The following is a 24959-nucleotide window of genomic DNA, read 5'->3' as shown; positions in this document are numbered from 1 at the left end:
TCACCCATCTCCTCAAGTCTTAATATTGAAAGTGCTAGAAAACATGCTGAGATATATCCTTAGGGAGTTTCAGAATTCCAAGGATAAAGAAAATACCCTAGTTTTCTTGCAGTGAAGAAAACAGTTAACTCTCGAACAAAACAGTCTGTCTTTAGCACTTTTCGTTGGCCAAATTGGATGTAGGAGGTTGATGAAGTATTTTCTTAAATATTTGAAGGGAAGTTATCCTAAACCTAGTATTCTGCAGTTAAGTTTGTAATCAAGTTTAACACAACATAAGTGTATTTTCAGATAGGTAAGGCTTTAGAAGATCTAAGGATCCTACAGGAATGAAATGTATCATTTCTTCTATTACCAACATTGGTCATTAAGAAATTGAGTGTTGTTAAGCTTGACGGAAGGAGCTGCTCCTAAACTAGGAATTCTGGCCTTAAGATGAATGTAAGCAGAAAATGGTCTGTTTGGATGGACATGATCCATCCCAAACTCTAAGAAAGTGGAAACCAAACATTTTAGCTGATAAAACTTGTTCCCCAGAAACCAGCTATGAGGTAGAAGAACACCAACACAGTGCTCCAGACTGAGTGTGGCAGCCTCATACAACCATTTAGGGTAATTTAAGAAATCTTGAATCAAAAATTCAACAGCTAAGGAGAGAAACCAACAAAAGTAGGAGGAAATAAAATGAAAATTGACCTCAAAAAACAAATAGGAAAGGTCAAAATCATGTTAGAAATTAATAATCTCAGTAGGTGAAGGAAAAACAGAGATGAATATTTCTTAAAGGGTACCTGGGTGGCTCAGTGGGTTAAAGCCTCTCTCTGCCTTCGACTCAGGTCATGATCCCAGAGTCCTGAGATCGAGCCCTACATAGGGCTCTCTGCTCAGCAGGGAGCCTCCTTCCTCCTCTCTCTCTGCCTGCCTTTCTGCCTACTTGAGATCTCTGTCAAATAAATAAATTTTAAAAATCTTTTTTAAAAATTGTGCTTTTTTTTTTAAAGTTTTTATTTATTTATTTGACAGAGAGAGACACAGAGAGAGAGGGAACACAGCAGGGGGAGTGGGAGAAGGAGAAGCAGACCTCCCACTGAGCAGGGAGCCTGATGTGGGGCTCAATCCCAGAACCCTGGGATCATGACCTGAGCCGACAGCAGACGCTCAATGACTGAGCCACCTAGGCCCCCAAAATAACCAGTTTTAATAAGTATCATATAATGTATATGAGACTTGGGAAAAGCAGGACTGACTGGAATCAGGGATTCTAATATCTTCAGGATGTTCTCCATCTCATTTTTGTTTCTCTGAGTATAGCCTGGGTCTCTGTGTTCATACTTTTAGAGCTTCATAATGAGAAGGCAAAGAAAGGGCCTTTACTTGTGCAGGTCTGGTTTGAAAAATCCCAGGGCACAACTCTCTCAGGCCTACCCCCTTAACGTAGTCAGTGTGGTCTTGGGGCAATATGATTGGTTTGGCTTATGTCAGGTACCTGTACCTATTAATAGAACATGTAAGGGGGTGTGAGCAAATAAAAATAGTACAACTCCTTCGACAGGGTTAGATACTCCCCATTTTGTATGTTTCCACCATAACATATCTCCATATGATAGAATATATCGTTATTGTCTATTTATTTGTTATGTCTGTTTTCTACATCAGACTATATGTTCTTACATTAGAGGCTGAACACCGGTACTACATTTTCTTTAAAATTTTTTAATTTTTTGGGGGCGCCTGGGTGGCTCAGTGGGTTAAGCCTCTGCCTTCGGCTCAGGTCATGATTCCAGGGTCCTGGGATCGAGCCCCACATCGGGCTCTCTGCTCAGCAGGGAGCCTACTTCCTCCTCTCTCTCTGCCTGTTTCTCTGCCTACTTGTGATTTCTGTCTGTCAAATTAAAAAAAAAAAAATCTTAAAATTTTTTAATTTTTTTATAAACATAAAATGTATTATTAGCCCTAGGGGTACAGGTCTGTGAATTGTCAAGCTTACACACGTCACAGCACTCACCATAGCACGTACCCTCCTCAATGTCCATAACTCCACCACCCTCTTCCTACACCCCTCCCCCCAGCCCTTCTCAGTTTGTTTTGTAACATTAAGAGTCTCTTTTGTTTTGTCTCCCTCCCGATCCCATCTCGTTTCATTTATTCTTTTCCTATCCCCCCCTCCCCGTTGCATCTCCACTTCCTCATATCAGGGAGATCATATGATAATTGTCTTTCTCTGACTTGTTTCACTAAGCATGATACCCTCTAGTTCCATCCACGTCGTCGCAGATGGCAAGATTTCATTTCTTTTGATGGCTGCATAGTATTCCATTGTATATATACCACATCTTCTTTATCCGTTCATCTGTTGATGGACATGTAGGTTCTTTCCAGAGTTTGGCTATTGTGGACATTGCTGCTATGAACATTTGTGTACACGTGCCCCTCTGTTAAGTCATTTGCAGGTATTTCAGCAGTAGACATCATCCCAATAGTGATGATATGTTGAGACCTTCTTTAAAATTGGGACTAAGACAAAGAGTCTATTCTCACACTTTGTTTCTTTTTCCCCTAGATTTTGAAATTTGTTGCCATGGTATTATAAGTAGTATATTTATATTGTATATGTGGATATATCTTGTTATTTCATCCCGAATCCTACTATTTTTCTTTAATCTGTTCTTTAAGGAATTGATCCATTTTATTGGTCTTTTCATGTAAGCAAGTTTAAAAAATTACTTTGATAAGACACATCATATCAAAACTTGTTCGATCCACATAAGCAGGGCTTAGGTATTAAGGAGTTTATAGCCTTTAATGCATATGTTAGAAAAAAAGGTTGAAAGTGAGTGATCTGAGTGCTCATTTCAAGAAATGAGGACAAAGCTAGCTAGCTGGCACATTAAAACTAAGTAAAGTACAAGGAAGGAAAGATAATAGCCAAAATTGATGAAATACAAAATAATTGTACAACAGAGAAAAGGAAAAGGCAAACATGAGTTCTTTGGGAAGAATAATATTCAATTTATTTTCATTCAAATCCATAATTTGCTTTTTTTAAAGTGGGCTGCATGCTGGGCGTAGAGCCCAGTGCAGGGCTTGAACTCAAAACCCTGAGATCAAGACATGAGCTGAGATCAAGAATCAGACACTTAACTGACTTAGCAAACCAGGCGCCCCCTTAATTTGTTTCTTTATTAATGTCTTCTTTCTGGTTACTTTGAATTTTTTTTTTTTCTGGTTTCTTTTAAGATGAATTCTTAGTTCTTTTATCTTTTTGTTCCAAATGAAAGCATTCAGGGCTATACATACTTTTTCTTAATACTGCTTTTACTGTTACCACAGGTTTTACAGTATGAAATGTTTTCCTTTTTATTGCCCTCTCGATTGTTGGGAAATTGTTTTGTGTTGTTTAACCCATGCCTTACCTAGGGACTTAATTTCTAATAATGATGTCTTCTTTGCTCACTTATTTATTTATGGATTATGATCAAGAGAAATAGCCTGTAAAAATTTCTTTAAAAATTTTATATGGGTGCAAATGCTCTTAGGAGAAAAACTATCATTTTGTAATTTTTTTTTATTTTTTACTTTTTAAACAGATTTTATTTATTAGCGAGAGCATGCATGAGCAGGGGCAGCGGGAGAGGAAGAAGCAGACTCCCTGCTGAGCAGGGTGCCCAACAAAGACACAGGGCCTGATCCTGGGACTTTGGGTTGTGACCTGAGCTGAAGGCAAACACTTATAACCCTGACCACCTAGGGGTCTCTGTCGATTGTATTTTTAAATTCCTCTTTGTCCTTAATTTTTTTGGTCTAGCTTTTCAGATGGTAAGAGATCTTGGGGTAGACGCTGCTGACTAACACCCATTCCTGGCTTTATGTGCTTTGTGTACTTTCCGTGTAGCTGCTTATTGTAATATTCACTTCTACGGCTTCCCTTGCTGTTTTGTTACCATGTGACACAGTTCCAACAAATAGGTTTACAGGAGGGCTTCTGAGATAGGTTTTGCTTTTCAGATGAATTAAACTAACGTGCCTGGCGCAGTCCTCCTTTTGGAGGCTAACGTGCTAAAGTGGCAGAGTGGGGAGAGACACATGCTTTTCTCAGTTTCTTCCCAGACACTAGCCGCTGCCTACCTCTAGACTTCTAGTTATTTAAGAAAAATAACATCATAGTTGGAGCCTCTGTTAATTGAATTTTATGTTTTAGCTAAATGCATCCGAACTGATATAAATGAAGATGTTCTCTAAGTATTCTGTTATATTTGTATCAAGTTCTTTCATTCCTAATTATTAATGTAACACAGAAGTAATGTAAATAGTTGGATCTATCTTCATAAATAATGCTTTTTATCATTACATAATATTTCTTTTCTCTAGTTCTTTTGACCTTAAGTTCCTCCTCGGATGATACTAATATTGTCATCCTGCTTTAGTTTGGTTTGTGTTTGCTTAGTATCCCTTAAGGCACACTGTCTTTTTTTTCTTTTTAATTGTACATTACATAAAATGTACCACTTTAACCAATTCAGTGGCATTTTACAGTTTATTGGCATTGGGAACATTCACAGTGTAGTGCCAACATCATCATTATCCATCTTTTGGGATGTCTGCATCGTCCCACACAGAAGATCTAAGCTCTTTGCCACTGTGAGTTTGTCTATTCTAGATACCTCGTATAAGTGGTCCTTTTGATGGACATACTGTCTTTTAATGGGATAATTTATTGAGTTCATATTTAATGCTACAACTGATTTTCTTGTTTTATTACTTCTCTAACTTTATCACTTAGTAGATATTCTTGTTTCTTCATTTTTTGTTTTTTGTTATTTTTGTTAATCTGAAAGTTCACTTCCATTAGTGGTTCCGTTCCTGTTTCTCAATCTGCATCAGAGGCAAACAGTGTTACTATTACTCAAAAGCAAAATACCTGTTTTTTATACCAGGGTTACACTTTTCTCTTTTACCTTCTTTGTACCCTTCTTTGTACCCAACCCTTCTCTCTGTTGCCTTAAAACCTTTGAAAAACCATGGGGCGCCTGGGTGGTTCAGTGGGTTAAGCCTCTGCCTTCGGCTCAGGTCATGGTCCCGGGGTCCTGGGATCGAGCCCCGCATCGGGCTCTCTGCTCAGCAGGGAGCCTGCTTCCTCCTCTTTCTCTGCCTGCCTCTCTGCTTACCTGTGATCACTGTCTGTTAAATTAAAAAATAAATAAATTTAAAAAAAAAAAACACCTTTGAAAAACCTTCACTTTTTTGCTTTCCCACCCTCCCCCCTCCCTGATTTTTCTAATATAGTTAAGTAGTTAAAAAGAAATTCTCTTACAACATGTCCTTTTTTTTAAAAAAGCACTTTGGTTGGGGTGACTGGGTGGCTCAGTTGATTTAGCATCTACCTTTGGCTCAGGGCATCTCGGCGTCCTGGGATTGAGCCCCGCCTCAGGCTCCCTGCTCAGTGGGGAGCCTGCTTTTCCTTCTGCCTGCTCCCCCCACCCTGCTCCTGCTTGCTTGCTTGCTCCCTCTCATGCTCTTTCTCTCAAATAAAATCTTTAAAAAAAAAAATAAAAGCACTTTGGTCTTGTATTCCAAGGGAGTGTATTTTTAACCGTTCAGATTTAAATGCATACATTTATTGCTTGCTATTACTCCTTCCCTTTATATTAAAATGCCATTTGATATAACAGATTAAAGTACAGGACCTAGAACTACATACACCTATTATGGGTAAATACCAGAAGCAATGCTGAATGAAAAAAAATCACTCGAAAAAACAATTATTTGATACAATTTCATTCTTTCTTTCTTTTTTATTGAGAGGGAGAGAAGGGAGGAGAGGTAGAGAAAGAATCCTTTTCTTTTTTTCCCCCTTTAAACATTTTATTTATTTGACAGACCACACGCAGGGGGAATGGCAAGGAGAGGGAGAAGCAAGCTCCCCGCAGAGCAGGGAGCCCGAAGCGCCTTTGATCCCAGGGATTCCAGGACCTTGAGATCATGACCTGAACCTAAGGCAGAGGCTTAACCCACTGAGCCACCGAGGCGGCCACCAGGAGAGAGAGAATCTTAACCAGGCTCCACACCCATCTCAAGAGTCTGACGCTTTCCGAGTGAGCCACCCTGTCACCCATGTTAGATACAATTTCTGTGAAGTTCAGAAATTCTCATAGTCCGTTGTAAAACTTGAAAAATAATAACAGGTTCGGTCTGCTTCTGGGTAGGGTGTAAGAGAGTAGGATCAGGGAGAGGAGCACAGAGGTATTACCATAGGGTGTTTATTAACCCGTGACTATGGGGTATTACCGTAATCCGTTCCTCAGGTATGTTACTATAAAATGTGTCAAATGTGTGTGAAGATTGACCAGGAGACTTGACAAGGTTTTTTATGCGATGGTGAGTAGTATTGTGTTTTGAGTAAGATTGAGTATAGTGAGGGCATTCTTTCCTGATGTAGCAACACCTCGGAGTACCTGGAGGTTGAGAAAAGGGGGCGGGAGATGTGCTAAGTCACTCATGAGTGTAACTCCCTGGGGGGATTCATCCCACCTTCCTCTCCGCGCCATGCCCTCTTGCCTTACGGGATTCAAGCCGCCTTTTAACCCTTTTGATGTGCATACCCAACGGTACTTGGAGTGTGGCATGACTTCCAGGGTGGCCCTATTTCAAAGTGGCATCAGACTCCTCTGCTGCACGACTTTTGCCCCAAAACCCCCATTAACAGCATTACCAGGTTTTCTTAGAACTGCCTGACGACCTGACACTCTTCATACCCGGCCGTCCTTTCTGTTCTGCCCTACACCAATCACACTGGTTTTGTGGCTTCTCATAGTACACTTCCCGTTTTCCCTCACCTCCATTTCCCTCCATAAATCTCTTGCCTGTCTAATCCCCTCCACTTCAGGCCAGCCCTACACGGACCTGAATCACTCTGCAAAGTGCCTGCCACATGGTGAGTGGTCAGTGCCTATGGGGGGGGGGGTTGTTGTTTGTTTTAAGATTTTATTTATGTGAGATAGCGCATGAGGGGGAGAAGGTCAGAGGGAGAAGCAGACTCCCCATGCAGCTGGGAGCCCGATGCGGGACTCGATCCCAAGACTCCAGGATCATGACCTGAGCTGAAGGCAGTCGCTTAACCCACTGAGCCACCCAGGTGCCCAGCCTGTGTTTGTTAAAGTGAGAGGTGGTGGTGATGGGGACTCCGATAGTTGTAGTGGATGCCCATGTCCAAGCTGGAGAGAGGTTTAGGGGATGGACACAGCACAGCAGGACTGTGACTGAACGTGGTGTGGGGCGGGGAAAGGGTTAGTCCGCGCCATTTCTTGCTTACCCCCCCCCCCCCCCCACGCAGAGCATGCCGATTTGCTTGAATTCACTGTCTGCGGCATGGTGATCCACAGTTTTGTACTCACGCTCCTGCTTCTTCATGAAATCTCCTCCCACGCCCTCATACCTTTGCCTGGCAAACTCCTGCTTGTTCTTTGAGATGATGCTCAGGAAACCAACTCTATCAGGGAACCTCCCTCCCCTTTCCCTCATTGCCTCTCAGCCTCTCCCTTCAGCTCTCACCCTGCCTGGGTTCCAGAATCATCTTGTGTTTCTATGCATGGGAGCTATACACTGAATTACAGGCAGCCTGTTTTTGTGTCGTGTTCTTCTAACCTCTGGTTCTTCTTCTAACCTCTGGATTCCTTTAGTCATGAGCTGAGATTGCAGGGTGTCAGCTGCCTGCTATGTAGTTCACTCACAGGTCGGTGGGAAGCCATTGGAGCTTTTATACAGAGAGTGAGTAGGATGTGATTTGTTTCAGAGCCTCACTTTGGCTACTGTTTGTGGAAAGGTTGGTTTGGAGAAGTGCAGGAGTAAATGTGGGGAAATGGTTTTGTGAGTCCCACCTGCCTGGCTCCTCTGGATGCCAGCCGAGCTGTCCCACTTTCACCTTATACTAGCTTTGTAACTTAGGAATGTTCCTTAACCTTTATTTGCCTCAGTCTCCCCATCTGTAAAATGGTGATAAAAATATAGTATTCCCTTCAGAGTTGCAGTGAAGGTTAAATGAATTAAAACAGCTTAGAATAGGTGTGCCTGGGTGGCTCAGTGGTTAAGCGTCTGCCTTCGGCTCGGGTCATGATTCCAGGGTCCTGGGATCGAGCTCCACATCAGGCTCTCCGCTCCTCGGGAAACCCGCTTCTCCCTCTCCCACTTTTCCTGCTTGTGTTCCTGCTCTTGCGCTCTCCCTTTGTGTCAAGAAAATAAATAAAATCCTTAAAAAATAAAAAAAAAACCCAACAGCTTCGAATAGTAACTGGCACATAGTAAGCAATCACATGTTGTGTATTGTGCTGTTATTCAGCAAATATTTGTGTTCGCTGCGTAAAGGCAGTGAGCAGAGATACCACTCTTCAGCTGAAAGTTCAATTTAACCAGAGACAAAAGCAAGTTCAAATGAATAATATGCAGACAGAACTTTGAGTTACAACCATGTCCCTGAGAATCCGGACTTAAACTATTTGGCTGTTGTTAACAATGTTACAATTCTAGAGATCTCTTATTTTGATTTCTTTGGCATTTTTTTTATAGCAAGGGTCCCATTAGGTCCTGCATGAGTCACTGGGGAGCATTTTTTAAATAAAAGCATTCTCGATAATAAGACTCTATCCTTTTGTTAGGGGTTCCCCTACTCTGTAACTTGGTAATGAAGAAATTAATTTTTGAACATGTTGTATTACTGTTAAATAAATATCTATACTGTCAACCCCATAAGTTCAGAGGTTTTCTATCTCAGTTTAGGAGAGCTTTTGTTTTTGTTTTGTGTTTTAAATAAAGGAGAGACAGTAGTAATTCATGTGTAAATATAACAAATATATGGGGGAAGTTAAGAGATTTGCTGATATTTAAATGACTGATTCTTTTTAAAGAGAAGAGTTTACATATATCGTAAAAAATTAAAATAATGTAAAGAAATAAAATAATTTGTACTTTACATGAGAAACTAATTGATAGTGGTTAACCATGGGGTGTGGGATTTAAAGATGGAAGGATGCTTTTATAATTAAAGATAAACAATAAGTAGAGATTTAAGGAGGAAAACAATGACAAAGAAAGTAAAATAAAATTAGAAACAAATTTGTGTGTTAGATAACAAAGAACTTGTGGTTCTTATGGATGGATTCTCCACCCTTAGCTGGTACAGCATGGTCGGAGGAAACTGTTCCTACAGAACTTGCTGGGAGTTTTGTCTTTGTTCTTGGTCTAGTGTTCATTGCTGTTTACCTGCTTTATTTTTACAGGGATGTGCATGCGGTCTGTCTCTGGGATGATAAAGGTCCAGCAAAAATTCATCAGGCTTTAAAAGAAGATATTCTTGAGTTTATCAAGCAAGCACAGGCAGTAAGTTCTGTATCTTAGATTAAGTTTAAGATTTAGAGAATATCCTATTTTCTGATGTAGGACTTCCAGAAATAATTTTAAAATATCACATTGACTTCTGACATTTGCTAATTAAATTTTTTTAAAGTTTATTTGTGTAAGCAATCTCTACACCCAACATGGGACTGAGTCACCCAGGTGCCCGTATTTTATTCTTTTTGATGCAGTTGTAAATGGGATTCTTTAAAAAATTTTTCTTTTTGATAGTTTAAGTATATAGAAATGCAACAGATTTTTGTATATTGATTTTGTGTCATGCGTCTTTACTAAATTCGTTTTTCTCACAGTTTTTTGGTAAACTCATCATGATTTTCTCTCTCTTATGTTATCTGCAAATAATGATGGTTTCACTTTTTTTTTTTTTTTTAAATTCTTCCTTTTTGACTTGGATGTCTTTTTTCTTGTCTGATTGCTGTTGCTGATTACAGCACAGTGCTGTGTTGCATCGAAGTGGTGGGAGTAGCGTTCTTGTCCCGTCGCTGGTCTTAGACTTTCATTTTAGCTGAGGTTTGTCATCTATTGCTTTTATTATGTTGAGGTACACCCCCTTTATCCCACTTTTTAAGAGTTTTTATTGTAAATAGATGTTGCATTTTGTCAAGTGCTCTTTCTGCATCTATTTGTGATGATCAAATGCTTTTTTTACTTTGCTTTGTTGCTGTGGTGTTTCACATGGATTCGCTTGGAGATGTTGAACTGACCAAGCTTGTATCCCTGGCATAAATCCCACTTGCTCATGGTATATGGTCTTCAATGTACTGTTGAGTTGGTTTCCTAATATTTTGTTGAGTAGTTTTGCATCTGTGTTCTTTAGGGATATTGACCTATAGTTTTCTTCTTTTGTGCCATCCTTATCTGATTTTGGTATCAGGGTAATACTGACTTCTTAAATGAGTTTGGAAGTGTTTGCTCCTTTTCTGTTTTTCAGAAGAGTTTGAGAAGGATTGGTATTACTTCTCTTTAAATGTTTGATAGAATTCACCATCATTGCCATTTGGTCCTGGAGTATAGTTTGTTGGGAGGTTTTTCGTTACTGATTCAATCTCCTTGCTGGTAATTGGTCTGTTCAGGTTTTATGTTTCGTCATTATTTAGTCTTAGTAGATAGTATATTTCATGGAATTTTTCTGTTTCTTCTATGTTGTCAAATATGTTGCTGGATAATTGTTTATAGGTGTCTCTTACGAACCTTTGTTTTTTTGTTTGTTTGTTTGTAAGTTAGGCTCCACACCCAAAGTGGGGCTTGAATTCACAAACCTGAGATCAAGAGTTGTATGCTTGGGGTGCCTGGGTGGTTCAGTTGATGAAGCATCTGACTTTGAGTCAGGTCATGATCCCATGGTCCTGGGATTAAGCCCCGCATTGCATTCCCTGTTCAGCGGGGAAGTCTGCATCTCCCTCTCCCTCTGCCCCCTCCTCAACTCATACTCTTTGTTTTTTCTCTCAAATAAATAAAATCTTTAAAAAAAAAAAAGAAAGAAAGAGAAAGAGTTGCGTACTCTACCAGCTGAGGCAGCCAGGAGCCCCCGTCCTTTGTATTTCTGTGTTAGCAGTTGTAATGTCTCCTATTTAATTTCTGATATTGTTTGAGTCCTCTCTTCTTTTTTTCTTGGTGACTATGGACAGGTTTTTTATGAACTTCTTTTGGGATATAGGTATTTATAGCAGCATTTTTCATGATAACCGATGGCTGGAAACAACCCACAAGTCCATCAGTGGACACAATAGATAAACAAAGTGTGGTGTATCTATAAAATGGTATGGTGTATTGATACATCCTAGGCTTGAGAGACCCTTGAAACTGTAAAATGAAAGACGCCAATTTTAAATGTCTATATTTTATAGGGGCACCTGGGTGCCTTAGTCGGTTAAGCTTCTGATTCTTGATCTCAGCCCAGGTCTTGATCTCAGGGTAGGATCAAGCCCTGGGAAGGGCTCTGCACTAAGCTAATGGTGGGCTTAGTATTTCTTCTGTCCCTCTGCCCCTGCTCAGGTACATGTGCTCCCTCTGTCCCTCCCTGCACCCCCCCCCAATAAATAAATAAATAAATAAACTCTTAGAACAAAAATGTCTGCATATTACATGTTTCCATTCATGTGAAAGTCTAGAACAAGCAAGTGTATAAACACTGAAAGTGAATTAGCGGTTGCTTAGTAACAAACTATAGAAATGATCCCTGAAAGTATAGTCTTGAATTAGCGGTTGCTTAGGGCCAGGGAGGGGATGGATGGGAATGGTAGTTATAGGAGGATAAAAAGGTGATAGCTTAAGGGATATAGGGTTTTAGGAGGTTTTTTTATTGTGATATAGTTGACATAAAACATTTCTTTAGTTTCATGTGTACATGATGATTTTATGTATGTACCAACGTGATTGTCACTGCAAGTCTTTGTGAACGTGTTTTCATTTCTCTTGGATATAATATAGTTTGTACAATAAATGTATTTATAGCATGAATAGGTTCTGTTATTCTTTCAAGCACCTACCTGTATATATTTCAAGTTCATACAATTCTTTTTTTTTTTTCAGCGAGTACTGAGCCATCAAGACGATACAGCTTTGCTAAAGGCATACATTGTTGAATGGCGAAAATTCTTTACACAGTGCGATATTTTACCAAAGCCTTTTTGTCAGCTGGAGATTACTTTAATGGGTAAACAGGGCAGCAATAAAAAATCAACTGTAGAAGACAGTATTGTTCGAAAAGTAAGTTAATTTTATCCACTTTTGACCCTAATATTCTTCAGAAAGAGGGTGATTTTACAACTTTAGAAAGTAATTCAGACTTTAAGTCGTTTTTCTACTTGTGTTTTTCTACTGTGTCCTCACACACTACCACCTTGCTTCTCCTTTTCCTGGTACTGTCTTCAGCATTCTGTTTCCTTCTTCTCCTTTGTACTGTTTCCTTCCTGTAGATTACTTTTTTTCCTCTTTCAAAAGTCTCTCATTAGGTTACCTTCTTGTATCTTTGTGGTTAGTTGTGGCTAAACTGTTATTTTCATGATCTCCTTTTTACTTGATTAGGGTTATCATGAACTTATTATGTACTGCGTTTATTTCCATATATTTGCGCGGTTTCTAGTTAGAAGCTCTGTCCAGTAACTCCTCTTTAGTGGAAAGAACTCAGCTTTGAAAGTGGAATCTCAGGTTTTCTTTTCAACTCTTCAATCAGTAATGACCTAAACTCTCTGTCCTCATTTCTCATATGATTTCATGCTTCTGAGAATGAAGTGGAAACGTAGATTTGAAAAGTAAAAAAGTGAAAAATGCCTCATGAACTTTAAGCAACTTGCTACTTGCTGTGTTGGTTTTGTCAACAGAGCAGGTGTTCAGATAGTGGCGCAGGCATTCCTGCCCTTCCCCAGCTCTAAACTTCGTGCTGATGTGGATAGGGATGTTGTGAATTTAGACACCCGTGGTCCTCTGGTGGCAGAAATGACTGCAGTGTGAGGCATTATCCCCCTCCCCACAAAAAAAGAAAAAGAAAACACTTCTAGATGCTTTTTAATTTGCAGTTCCGTAATCTCGTCCTCTTTTTTCTGTTTTTCTTTTAATTTATACCATTCCCTGCTGATTACAGGAATCAGCGTCACTTAATGATTAAGAGCATAGATTCTGGGACCATACCTGCTGGATTCACATCCCAGTGTTTCCATTTATGAGCTGTGTAAGTGTGGGGAAGCTAGCTTTCCTCTCAGCACCCCACTACATTTCTAAGAAGGGGGATAACAGTACCTCTTTATCGGTTTGAGGATTAAATGAGTTTTGTGTGCGAAGTCCTTAGAGCAGTCCTGGGGGCGCAGTGACTGCCACATACCTGCTTATGTCATCACGTGTGTGGGTGCTGTTGTCGCTAATACAGTTTCTGTATCTGACACGGTTTCTTGGAATGATCGTACACGTGGATGTGCAGATAAACACCATCATTTAAACTGAACGTCTGTCAGCTGGATTTGTCTTTCTTCTTACGGTCCAGTACCACGCAGGTTTTCATTTGGTGCTTTTTGCATTTATTATGTGTTTATACAAACAGGTACGTGAGCATTCCAAACACCAGTAGTACCGAAATTTAACCCTCTAACTGTAGGAGAGGTAACCTTTTCCATGTTTTGCTATATTTAATTTTTACAACAACCACTTGAAATTTGTATTATTATCTGTCCTATTTTACAGGGGGAAACCTAGTAAATGAGTAGCAGAGCTGAAGTTCAAGTCCAGTTACATTGGTTTTGAAATTTGTGCTGACAGTTACCATGTGTTTCTTACCAAACTTAAATACACTAGTTCCCTCAAGCGTTCAAGTGAATGTAAACTAAAGAATTAGATTTCCTTTTTTAGTGTTTATAGTTAAATTTTCTTGTGTCTGCTATATTAATAATCAAGATGATTGCATATTTCTTTTTTTCCTAGCTCATGCTTGATACATGGAATGAGTCCATCTTTTCAAATATAAAAAACAGACTCCAAGATAGTGCAATGAAGCTGGTACATGCAGAAAGATTAGGAGAAGCTTTTGATTCTCAGCTGGTCATTGGAGTAAGAGAGTCCTATGGTATGTTCTGAACTTTTATGATCATAACTTCTTTATGAAAATTCCGAGACCATTACAGAACAGTACATTTGCAGTTATGTGTGCTGTCCAATGGTCACCTCTTCTTTTAGTGCCAGGTGCTTTTAAGAGCCCGGAGAAGGTATTAAATCTCTCCAAGAAAATACAGAAAATCCATATTCGTGTGGTTAATACTGGTTTTGTCCATCTCACTCATTTCTTGGCTGTTGAATCCTTTTAGTGACCTAAATTAGAGAAATGTAGATTTGAATCAGTAGCTCAGAAAAGGTGGTCACTGGTTTTGTACTTACATTTTCAGGAAGTACTTTTATTCCATGTACACATTTCTCTGTGAACGTTTCCATTTCTGACCATGATATTCTCATTTGCTCTGTAAATCAGATACACTATTTCCCCTGAGAATACTCGTCCTCCAGCTTTCCTTGTAGGTCATCCTCACCCTGTTTGCTGGCGGAGGCCTTTCCTGATTCCCAGACTGGGTCTGGCCCCTCTTGCACTGCTTCCTGGTCCTGGTGACTCCCTGTCATCACACTTTAGTTTAGCTAACTGTGTTGACACTGTAGCTTTACTGAACGTGGAACGTGGGCACAGAGTATGCCTCAGTAGGAATTTGTTGTATTAATGAACCTTCAGCTATCTCTGATTGGCTCTCTCTGTTGCCCCCGTATTTCTTTAGGTATCAAAGTCTGTAGGCTTGTTAGCTGTGTTGTTGAAATTTATTCCTTCTGATTTCAACTACCACCGTTTATACTGTGTAAACTCTGCTGTGTTGTTGAAATTTATTCCTTCTGATTTCAACTACCACCATTTATACTGTGTAAACTCTGCTTCTGGACTTTGGAAACGGTCTTCTAGTCATCTTACCGCTGTCATTTAACCCATAAACTGTTCACAAGATTAATTTTTTTTTTTAAAGATTTTATTTTATTTATTTGACAGAGAGAGAGATCACAAGTAGGCAGAGAGGCAGGCAGAGAGAGAGGAGGAAGCAGGCTCCCTGGAGCAGAGAGCCCGATGCGGGGCTCGATCCCAGGACCCTGAGATCATGACCTGAGCCGAAGAAAGTGGCTTAATCTACTGAGCCACCCAGGCGCCCCCACAAGATTAATTTTTTTTTTTTCACAAGATTAATTTTTAAGTACTCTTTTGTTAGTATTTTTCTTACCATTCAGTGGCACACGACGCTGAAATCAGGTCACTTAGCCTGAGAGCTGCGGCTCTCCATAGCTACTCCTAACTTCCCATTCCACCTTGCTTTCCTCTCAGACAACCTGGTCGTTTTACCTTAAGTTGGCCTTGTGATTTTGTACTTCTCAATATTTACTTGCTATACTAGCTTCTGTGTAAGTTCTAGTTTTTCCTTAAGACTCATCTCAAATCCCATCCTGGCTATGACTGATTTCTTGATCATCTCGTTGGAAGTCACTCTCCCCCCATTCAGAAATACCGTAGCCCATGTTGCACTATACTATCACTTTAGTGCCTTGTGCTGTTACCTTTATAAGTCTCTTACAGAGAAGGATTTTCTCTTGCATGATTTATGTTCTCTTGAGCATTATCACAGTGCCTTGCACATAATGACTCCTTACTATTTGTTACTTTGTTTATTGTACTCAAAATACTGATTTGAAACATAATTAGAGTAAAATTTTATTTTCTGTTTTTCAGTTAACCTTTGTTCTAATCCTGAGGATAAGCTTCAAATTTATAGGGACAATTTTGAGAAGGCATACTTGGATTCAACAGAGAGATTTTATAGAACACAGGCACCCTCGTATTTACAACAAAATGGTGTGCAGAATTATATGAAATATGTAAGTCAGAACTTAGTATATGTGATAATTTGAGCTCTTCTCTTGATATTCTTAAAAAATGATTGCTATTTTGCTTCTGGGCAGGCAGATGCTAAATTAAAAGAAGAGGAAAAGCGAGCACTACGTTATTTAGAAACCAGACGGGAGTGTAACTCTGTTGAAGCAGTAAGTAACTGTGTGATTGTGTGTTCTTGGAGATTATTTCCAGTACGGTGGCCCAGGGATAGCAAATACGTGATCGGAGTGTTCTTACTCACGCCTCGCACGCCTCCGAGCGATGTGACTGACCCAGTGAGTCCTCTCGCCCGTGTGCCCGAGCACAGCCGGCCGAGTGCCTCATGCGGAACTCGGTCATCCTTCTTTGGAGCTGATGTGCAAGAGGAGATCTATTTGCCATCCCTGCCCTAGACTTTACTGCATTTAATGTACTGAGTTTTTTAAACCGTCTCCTTGTATTATGTAGTATGTGTATCTGTAGTTAACCATTTCAGTGATTTTCATGTTGCAATTAACATACACTCGGTAGAGATACAGTTGTTTCTTGTTATTCACAGTGATTATGTTCCGTAAAGTGGCTGTGAACTCTGAATTAGTACCAGTCGAATCATTACTTCTATGGGATTTTTCTTCTTGTTATGGGAGGATGTTTTCAAACTTGTCATGAGGTAAAAATATTACTTGATCAGGGAACATCAGTCTTTATATTGTTATTTCGTTTTTCTTTATACTTTAAGTTCCTTAAAAAACAAAACGAAACTGATCAGAGGTAGTAGCCTTGTTACAATATCTATCCTAAGTGTTTTCTTACAGAGAATGACCTAAATGTGCTGTAGTCAGGAAAACGAGTCAGGCTTGCCAAGAGTCTGAGAAATGACTCACGTATAGCAATTGTTTCTTCTAATTCCCTTCAGCCTTTGCAGCTTAGGGATTTAGATTTACGTTCAGGGAGGCGACGTTCCTGTTTGCCTGTGACCATTTTTCAACTCTGGATGGATTTATTTATTTCTTTGTTTATTTGCTTCTGACTATTCTTTGGCTCTTCCATCTTGAATGATAGTCGTGTTTATGCCTTGTTCAGAAAACAGGTTGAGTTGGAATTCCCTCCTCCCCCCCTTTTTTCAGTTTGTCTTGCTTTGCGTAACTTATAGTATACTTCCTCTTCTAGTGGCTAAAATAACTTTGATATTGGCTAGAAAAGGGGGCTACTTTCATGGTTGTTTATAGAAATTCTCTGTAGAAATTTAAAGCCAGGCTTGGACTTCATCCAGAACGCAGGGAAAGGCCATTGAGTGTTTTTTAAGCAAGTGTGCCATGCTCGGAGTTATCCCTCGGAGGGCGGGGGGTGTTAGTCTGGTGACGGAATGAAAGATGAATTGGACTGGGGAAGAGAGAAGAGGAGAAGGTAGCGGGTTTTTGCAGTGATTCATGCAGGGGCTTAGGAGTACCACATAGGATTATAGCAACGGGATGTAGCTGAGAAGAGGAGAGTGAAAAGACTTCCCAGAGGTGGAACGTGGGGTCATGTGGGTGGGACTGGATGTTCAAGGGAATGGAGTAGCAGTGTTTCCGGCAGTGTTTCCAAGGCTTTGGCCTGGGGGCTGTCTCAGCTCTAGGGAGGTCGGGTGGAAGAGGAAGTCCCAGTCCCAAGGGAGGAATAGGAGTTAGTGTAAGGAGTTTGAGTTGATCCATGTGCCCACAGCATCTGGGTGGGGGTGTTGCAGTTTCAGTAAGATAGAATTGTTGTTTTTCTCCTATAGTTTATACAACTTACTGTTGTATCACATCCATATGAAGATAGATGGCTGACTAAGAATAAGAGAAAGCAAGAAAAAGAGGATGAGAAATGGTAGAGATAATCGAATACACGTGACAGTTGGTATAGCACATGTAAGCTTCCCTTTCTACTTCATTTATTTTTACTTTTTTAAGATTTTTATTTATTACTTGAGCGAGAGTGAAAGCAGGAGAGATCACAGAAGGAGAGGGAGAAGCAGACTTGCCGCCGAGCGGACAGCCCAATGCAGGGCTTGATGCCAGGACCCTGTGATCACGACCCCAGCCCAAGGCAGACCCTTAACCAACTGAGCCACCCAAGAGCCCCTCCCTTTTGACTTTAGAATGTGCGCACGCAGAAAAAGTTAAAATAGATGATGTGAATTTGCTTTTCCACAGTTACCAAATTGTGGGAGCATTTCATCAAGCTGAATGACTTTAGGGCTCTGAAGATAAGTTTTTTTGTTACTGTTTTCAACAGAAATACCCTAAGTGTAATACAGCATGCTTTCAAAGAAACTGTACTTTATTTGGAATGTAGGAGGTCTTTTTGTGTGGTTTATTTTTATTTTGTTTTGACTTTCTGCTTATTTTTAAAAATTAACTCTTGACTCAAGTATTAAGATATAAACAGGAAAGTGTACAGAAATCTTAGGTATGCATTCTTAGAAAGTGAGTATACCAATAAAATCACCATAACAAAAATTACTAGCAATTCAGAAATCATCCATCATGCTCCCTCCGAATTACTCTTACAGTCTTTTTCTTCAAAGGTTATCATTCTCTTAACTTTTTTTTTTTTTTTAAGATTTTATTTATTTATTTGACAGAGAGAGATCACAGGTAGGCAGAGAGGCAGGCAGAGAGAGTGAGAGGGAAGCAGGCTCCCTGCCGAGCAGAGAGCCCGATGCGGGACTCGATCCCAGGACCCCGAAATCATGACCTGAGCCGAAGGCAGCGGCTTAAACCACTGAGCCACCCAGGCGCCCCTCATTCTCTTAACTTTTAACAACATGAACTAATACGCAGTTTGCACAGCAATATTTAGTTCAGAGGAGAAATCAAGTACCAAAACTGTAGGATTAATTATAACATTGGGAATTTCAGATTTAATGAAGATGCTTTACTGTTTATATACCTCAGTGAGCTAAGGCCTTTATACTGTGTATATAACCTTTATTATATATATTTGTTGATTTACAGTTTCTGTTTTCAGAGAGAAATGATACATGTTAAAATGAAGTATATTGTGATGGAAAGAATAATAAACCAAAAAAGTCACCAAGTACGGATAAATAAAGTATCAACAGCATTATTTGAATACTTAGTAAGAAACAAGTCACTTTCCATACCATACCCTATTCAGAACCGACTTATAGTCTTGGATTCTCAGAAAAATTATTGGCCATCAGAACATGCAGTGGTGGGGCGCCCGGGTGGCTCAGTTGAGCGACTGCCTTCTGCTCGGGTCATGATCTTGGAGTCCTGGGATCGAGTCCTGCATCGGGCTCCTAGCTCCACAGGGAATCTGCTCCTCCCTCTGACTTTCTCCCCTCTCATGATCTCTCTCACTCTTTCTCTCTCTCAAATAAAAATAAAAGAGCATGCAATGGTATATACTTACCTGTTAGACTCTTTTTATTAATGGAGGGTAGTTACGGTATAGGGAAGATATATTTCACTGTTACAGTCCCTTCATAGGGGGCTATACTGTAACTGTAATGCACATCAGAATTTAAGGTTAAAATCTATGTTTTTTGGCATTTATGTTTTTCTCTGTAAATTAGCAAATTATTATGGTTAATCAGTTATCTTCTCTGTATTTAGTTAGTATAAATCAATACCAAGTTTTTAAACTTGACCAGTTTTTAATATAGGCAGAAGAACAAGTTTTTGGACCTGTATTGTGTATAGTAGAGAAAATCTCACCTACGTAGTACCCAGTTGTGAGGCCAAGCCTCCTACAGGTCATATGTACATTTTAGGTAACGTTACTTTCACACTAAGCAGCTCACTGGATGCTTTCCTTGTTTATCCGAGTTCTGTTATCTTGGGTTTTCCAAGCAGCTGAGTACATCATTTGCAAATAATGATGCTTTTGCCTTTCTCATACTAATATTTCCTGTTTCCTTCAGTAGACTAAATCTGTTAATCGTTTTGGGGAAAAATGTTAAATATGGGGGATCCTGCTTCTTCAGTCTTTGATGGGAATGCTTCCACATTTTCATCATTAAACATGGTATTGGATTTTGGCATAATTTATGCACTTTGTTATGTTGAGAAACTATTCATTTGTTCTTCTTCTATAAAGAATATAATCAGAAATGTATATACTTTAGTCCCAAAGCCAGTATCTTATTTAATGGAGAAACACTAGAGTCATTTCCACCGAGATCTTGAACAATGCTAGGATGCCCACTATTTCTGCTGCTGTTTAACATTGTATGATAGGTATTAGCCTCCGCAGTTAGACTAGAGAAATCAGTTGGAGGCATGAGAATGGGTGAGCAGAAGTAAAACCCTCAGTTTGGAGATGATATGATAGTATATTTGGAAAACTCCAGACAATCAATGATAAATTAACTCAAACAATAAAGCAATTCAGAAAAGTAGTTAAGATTTAAAATTAACATACAGAAACCAATAGTCTTCTTATACACAAATAATAAACAGGATATGATATTAAGGAAAACACTACTTATGGTAATAACAAAGAAAATTAAATTCTTGGGATTAAATTTAACAAGAAACTACCAAACCTGTAAGAGGAAAACTTTTTAAACGTCGAAAAAACACAAGAAGCGACTTGAAAAAATGGAAAGACATCCCTTGTTCTTAAATTCTGTGACTTAGAGTTATAAAGATTTCAGTTCTTCCCTAAAGAGCTTGTAAATTCACTGTAGTGCCATTGAAAATACTAACAACTATTTAATAAAGTTAAGACAAGTTGATGTGAAAATTTGTGTGGAAAAATAAACATGTACAAATAGCCAGGAAAATACTGCAAAAGAAGAACTGTGTGGGGAAAGCCCCACCAGACATTCAGACATCCTCCATTAACTAGTGTGGTAACTACGCATGGATGGATAGTGGACCAGTGGGATGAAGTTGACACCAGAATTCTGTGTGACAGAGGTTGGATCTCAGATCGCTGGGTGTAAAGATAGCCTTAAAGATACACTTAGAAGATGGTGAAAGGAAAGCACAGTAGCCTTTTGGAAAAAGATGATATTGTGTATTACAGCTTTTGGAAGAATAAACACTAAATGGGTCAAGACTGAAACGCTAAACATGAAATCATATAGGTACAAGAATGATTCCTTTTTTAACCTTGGTGTAGGGGAAGGCTTTTTAACATGACTCAGAATTCAGAGCCAATAAAAGGAGAGATCGATGAATTTGACTACATTTTTAAAATTGCAGAAAGAACCATAAACAAAGTCAAAAGAGAACTGACATTCTGGGAAAAAATATTTGCAACATATATCACAGAGAAAGGCCTATTAGCCCTGCTGTATAAAGAACTTTTAAAAATTGAGGAATGAGGGTGCCTGCGTGGCTCAGTCATTAAGCATCTCCCTTCAGCTCAGATCATGCTCCCGGGGTCCTGGGATGGAATCCCATGTGGGGCTCCCTGCTCAGCGGTGACCCTGCTTCTCCCTCTCCCCCTGCTTGTGTTCCCTCTCTTACTATGTCTTTCTCTGTCAAATAAATAAAATCTTTTAAATTAAAAAATAAAGTAAATAAAAATTGAAGAACAGAAATGGGTAAGTACCCGATAGAAAAATGTTGGGAAAAGATACAGACACATGACACAAATATGTACCTAATACTGGCCATCAAACATTTGGAAGAGGCTCAAACTCATTCTTTTTTTTTTTTTTTTTTTTTAAGATTTTATTTATTTATTTGACAGACAGAGATCACAAGTAGGCAGAGAGGCAGGCAAAGAGAGAGGGGGAAGCAGGCTCCCCCCTGAGCAGGGAGCCCGATGCGGGGTTTGATCCCAAGACCCTGGGATCACGACCTGAGCCAAAGGCAGAGGCTTAACCCACTGAGCCACCCAAGCGTCCGCTCAAACTCATTCTTACAGAAGAGTTTCACCTTACAAACATGAAGGGAAATTGACGATCACTGTTAGGCATATATCACGGTAATAACAGTTGCAGACAAGCTCCATTAATGGATATTAAAATTAATGGCTAAAAGTGTGAGGTAAAATGGAGTACGTTAACAGTTTCAAAATATATTCCCCAAGATATTTACTAAGGGAAAAATCAATGGAGAAACCCAAAAGACACTATCTTAATCAAGTAATTAAAGTTAACATCACCAATAATAGAGACATACTGACATGGTTGTATCTCTGCACTGAGAATACCTCATTCCTTTGGTATTCTGATCCAAAATGCATAACCTTATTCTAATGAGAAAAGATTTAACAGTCTCAAATTGGAGGACAAGTCTACACAGTAACTAACTACTCTTTTTTAAAACTCTCAAGATCAGGGTGCGTGGGGGGTTCAGTTGGTTAAGCCACTGCCTCCCGCTCAGGTCATGAGTCCCACATCAGGATTCCAGCTCTGCAGGGAGTCTGCTTCTCCCTCTGACCTTCTTTCCTCTCATGCTCGCTCGCTCTCTTTGTTTTTTTTTTTTTTTTTAAAGATTTTATTTATTTATTTGACAGAGATCACAAGTAGGCAGAGAGGCAGGCAGAGAGATAGGAGGAGGCAGGCTCCCCGCTGAGCAGAGAGCCCGATATGGGGCTCAATCCCAGGACCCTGGGATCATGACCTGAACTGAAGGCAGAGACACGGTCTCCTGTTTTTTAATGGATAAACATTTTTGCCCCAAAGGGATTTTGACATATCCTATATAGCCAATAAAAATTACTCCCAAGGGGCGCCTGGGTGGCTCAGTCGTTAAGTGTCTGCCTTCAGTTTGGGTCATGATCCCGGAGTGCTGGGATCAAGCCCCACATCGGGCTCCCTGCTTGGTGGGAAGCCTGCTTCTCCCTTTCCTGCTCCCCCTGCTTGTGTTCCCTCTCTCTCTCTCTGTCAAATAAATAAATAAAATCTTAAAAAAATCCCAAGATTTTCCTCTCATAATTTTTTTTAGTTTTGTTTTGTTTTGAGGGAGCGAGAGTAAGCTGCAGCATGGGAGAGGCAGAGGGAGAGAGAATCATAAACAGGCTCCACTCTGAGCGCAGAGCCTGATGCGGGGGTCGATCTCACAACCCTGATACCATGACCTGAGCCGAACTCAAGAGTCGGATGCTTAATACACCGAGCCACCTAGGTGCCCCTCCTCTAAGTTGCTTATATGTAAAATGTTTAGATGTTAAATTTATTATGTAATGACAATAATATCTTTAGGATCCTTTTACAGATTTTTACTTAAAATTGCATGTCATTAATATAGTAGATTATGACAGATGAATCCATGGAAAGTTAGTCATGCTGTCAGTTGTTTAAATATTACAACGTGAAGATGTCAGTAAGCAAAAGGTGGGAAAAAAGTGGAGAGCTGATAAACGATTTTTTTCTGATGCCTGGACTGTGTGTTGGAAAGTTTTGGAAGTTAGTCTGAAAAGTAGAGGGCAGATTTCAGTCTCATTGTGGAGAACATTTGAAATTTAGATTAATTTTTTTTTAAAGATTTTATTTATTTATTTGACAGAGAGAGAGATCACAAGTAGGCAGAGAGGCAGGCAGAGAGAGAGGAGGAAGCAGGCTCCCCGCGGAGCAGAGAGCCCGATGCGGGGCTCGATCCCAGGACCCTGAGATCATGACCTGAGCTGAAGGCAGCGGCTTAACCCACTGAGCCACCCAGGTGCCCCTCTAGATTAATATTTTTGAATATATTTTGAACTGACATCTCCAGGCCAGGGGTTTTCAATAAAGGTAACATCTACCTCTAGGAAATAGTGTATAAATTTATGGAGGCTTTTTTCAGTTGTCACAGAGATTGATTTTTAGTGAATGAGGTCAGGAATGCTAGCTACATGACTCAGTGCTCTCCCTGTCCCACATAAACAGAAATTAGATCATGTCCCAGAAGGACTGAGTCACTGGTCCCACTGGCCACACAGGTCAGTGAAAGCCTTGTTTATGCCCAAGTCTAAAACTGAGTTGTATTTTACTTATAAGCCAAAATATTTTTACATGATATTAACAATATACTGTATTTTCCAGTGATGATACTGTTGTGTAGGTTGGGGAAAGGTAATATTTTTATTGCCGTGGGCTTTGGACATATTTTTACTGCAGAAGCTTTTGTCGCCCACAGTGGTGCCAGTATGCACCACTGCGACAATATGTGGTCGCCGGTGTTTCTGCCGCACCACATTCCTAGTCGTCCCCTTCCTGGTGATGCCACACACAGGTGCAGGCGGCTGACTCTTTCCTTATACCTTCCCGTTCGGCAGTGACCGCGTCTTTACAGGTTGAAATACAGAGTGACTCATTATAAAGAACTGCTGATTTCCGCTGTGTTGTAATTAGAGATGTACATCAGTGTTCTTGAAGTAATAATGTCGGTAAATTTCAGCTAACGGTTTGCTCTCGAAAGGAGTGTTGGGTCTGAAGGGTGTGAGAACAGTGCTTCGGTGGTGGAGAGCCTTGGCCATCTGTGACTAGCGGATCCAAGCTGCGCTTTGGGGGGTTCATCTGCCAGCGCGGGTATGACAGGGCTGAAAGAGACAAGAGACTTGCTTTTAGTTGTCACTAAAGGGGTTCAGCTATGTACATGATGATAAACGAATGGAAAGGAAGGGCTGTAAGAGGCATTTTGAAGAAATCATTAAATGACATTTTATTTATTTGTTTTTAACTAAGCTCAGCGCCCAGCACGGGGCTTGAACTCATGATCTTGAGAATCAAGAGTCATGTGGTCTACTGACGGAGCCAGCCAGGTGCTCCCTAAAAGACATTTTCTTTTCTTTTTTTATTTAAAAGATTTTATTTATTCACTTGACAGAGATCACAAGTAGGCAGAGAGACAGGCAGGCAGAGAGAGAGGAGGAAGGAGGCTCCCTGCAGAGCAGAGAGCCTGATGCAGGACTTGATCCCAGGACCCTGAGATTATGACCTGAGCCAAAGGCAGAGGCTTAACCCCTTGAGCCACCCAGGCGCCCCCCCAAAAGACATTTTAATGGCCTGTAGGATGATTGAAAGATTTGAGCCTGGGTTCTTGGAATAATCAGAGGAGAGAGTCAGAGGGGAGCTAATTGTGAGAGGCCTCTCCATTTCTTGAAAGATTGTATACTTACAAGAGCTGAAGGGCTTCTGAGGAGTTTTAAGTTAGAATTTGGGGGAGGGGAGTGTGTATAAATAATAATCACCCTCCTTGTACAGCACTTTGTAAGAGGTAATGAGAAGTCATTGTCTTTGGTA

The 24959-nt window shown here is 40.1% G+C and overlaps 1 protein-coding gene and 1 pseudogene across 1 annotated transcript in view; one reads left to right on the top strand and one right to left on the bottom strand.

Annotated features, from left to right (window-relative positions):
- CUL5 (cullin 5) overlaps positions 1 to 24959 on the top strand; it is a 91053-nt gene that overhangs the window by 28993 nt on the left and 37101 nt on the right. Inside the window, exons 3-7 of the mRNA XM_046016048.1 lie at positions 9270 to 9369; positions 11938 to 12114; positions 13819 to 13960; positions 15647 to 15792; positions 15877 to 15957. Of these exons, the coding sequence (XP_045872004.1) occupies positions 9270 to 9369; positions 11938 to 12114; positions 13819 to 13960; positions 15647 to 15792; positions 15877 to 15957 (646 nt within the window). The remainder of the gene's footprint in view (positions 1 to 9269; positions 9370 to 11937; positions 12115 to 13818; positions 13961 to 15646; positions 15793 to 15876; positions 15958 to 24959) is intronic.
- Positions 11523 to 11600, bottom strand: LOC123950078 (annotated as a pseudogene).

This window comes from Meles meles, chromosome 8 (assembly GCF_922984935.1).
Source record: "Meles meles chromosome 8, mMelMel3.1 paternal haplotype, whole genome shotgun sequence".
Classification (NCBI taxonomy): Eukaryota; Metazoa; Chordata; class Mammalia; order Carnivora; family Mustelidae; genus Meles; species Meles meles.
Note: the sequence above shows the minus strand (reverse complement) of the source record. Positions and strands in the feature narration are given on the sequence as shown.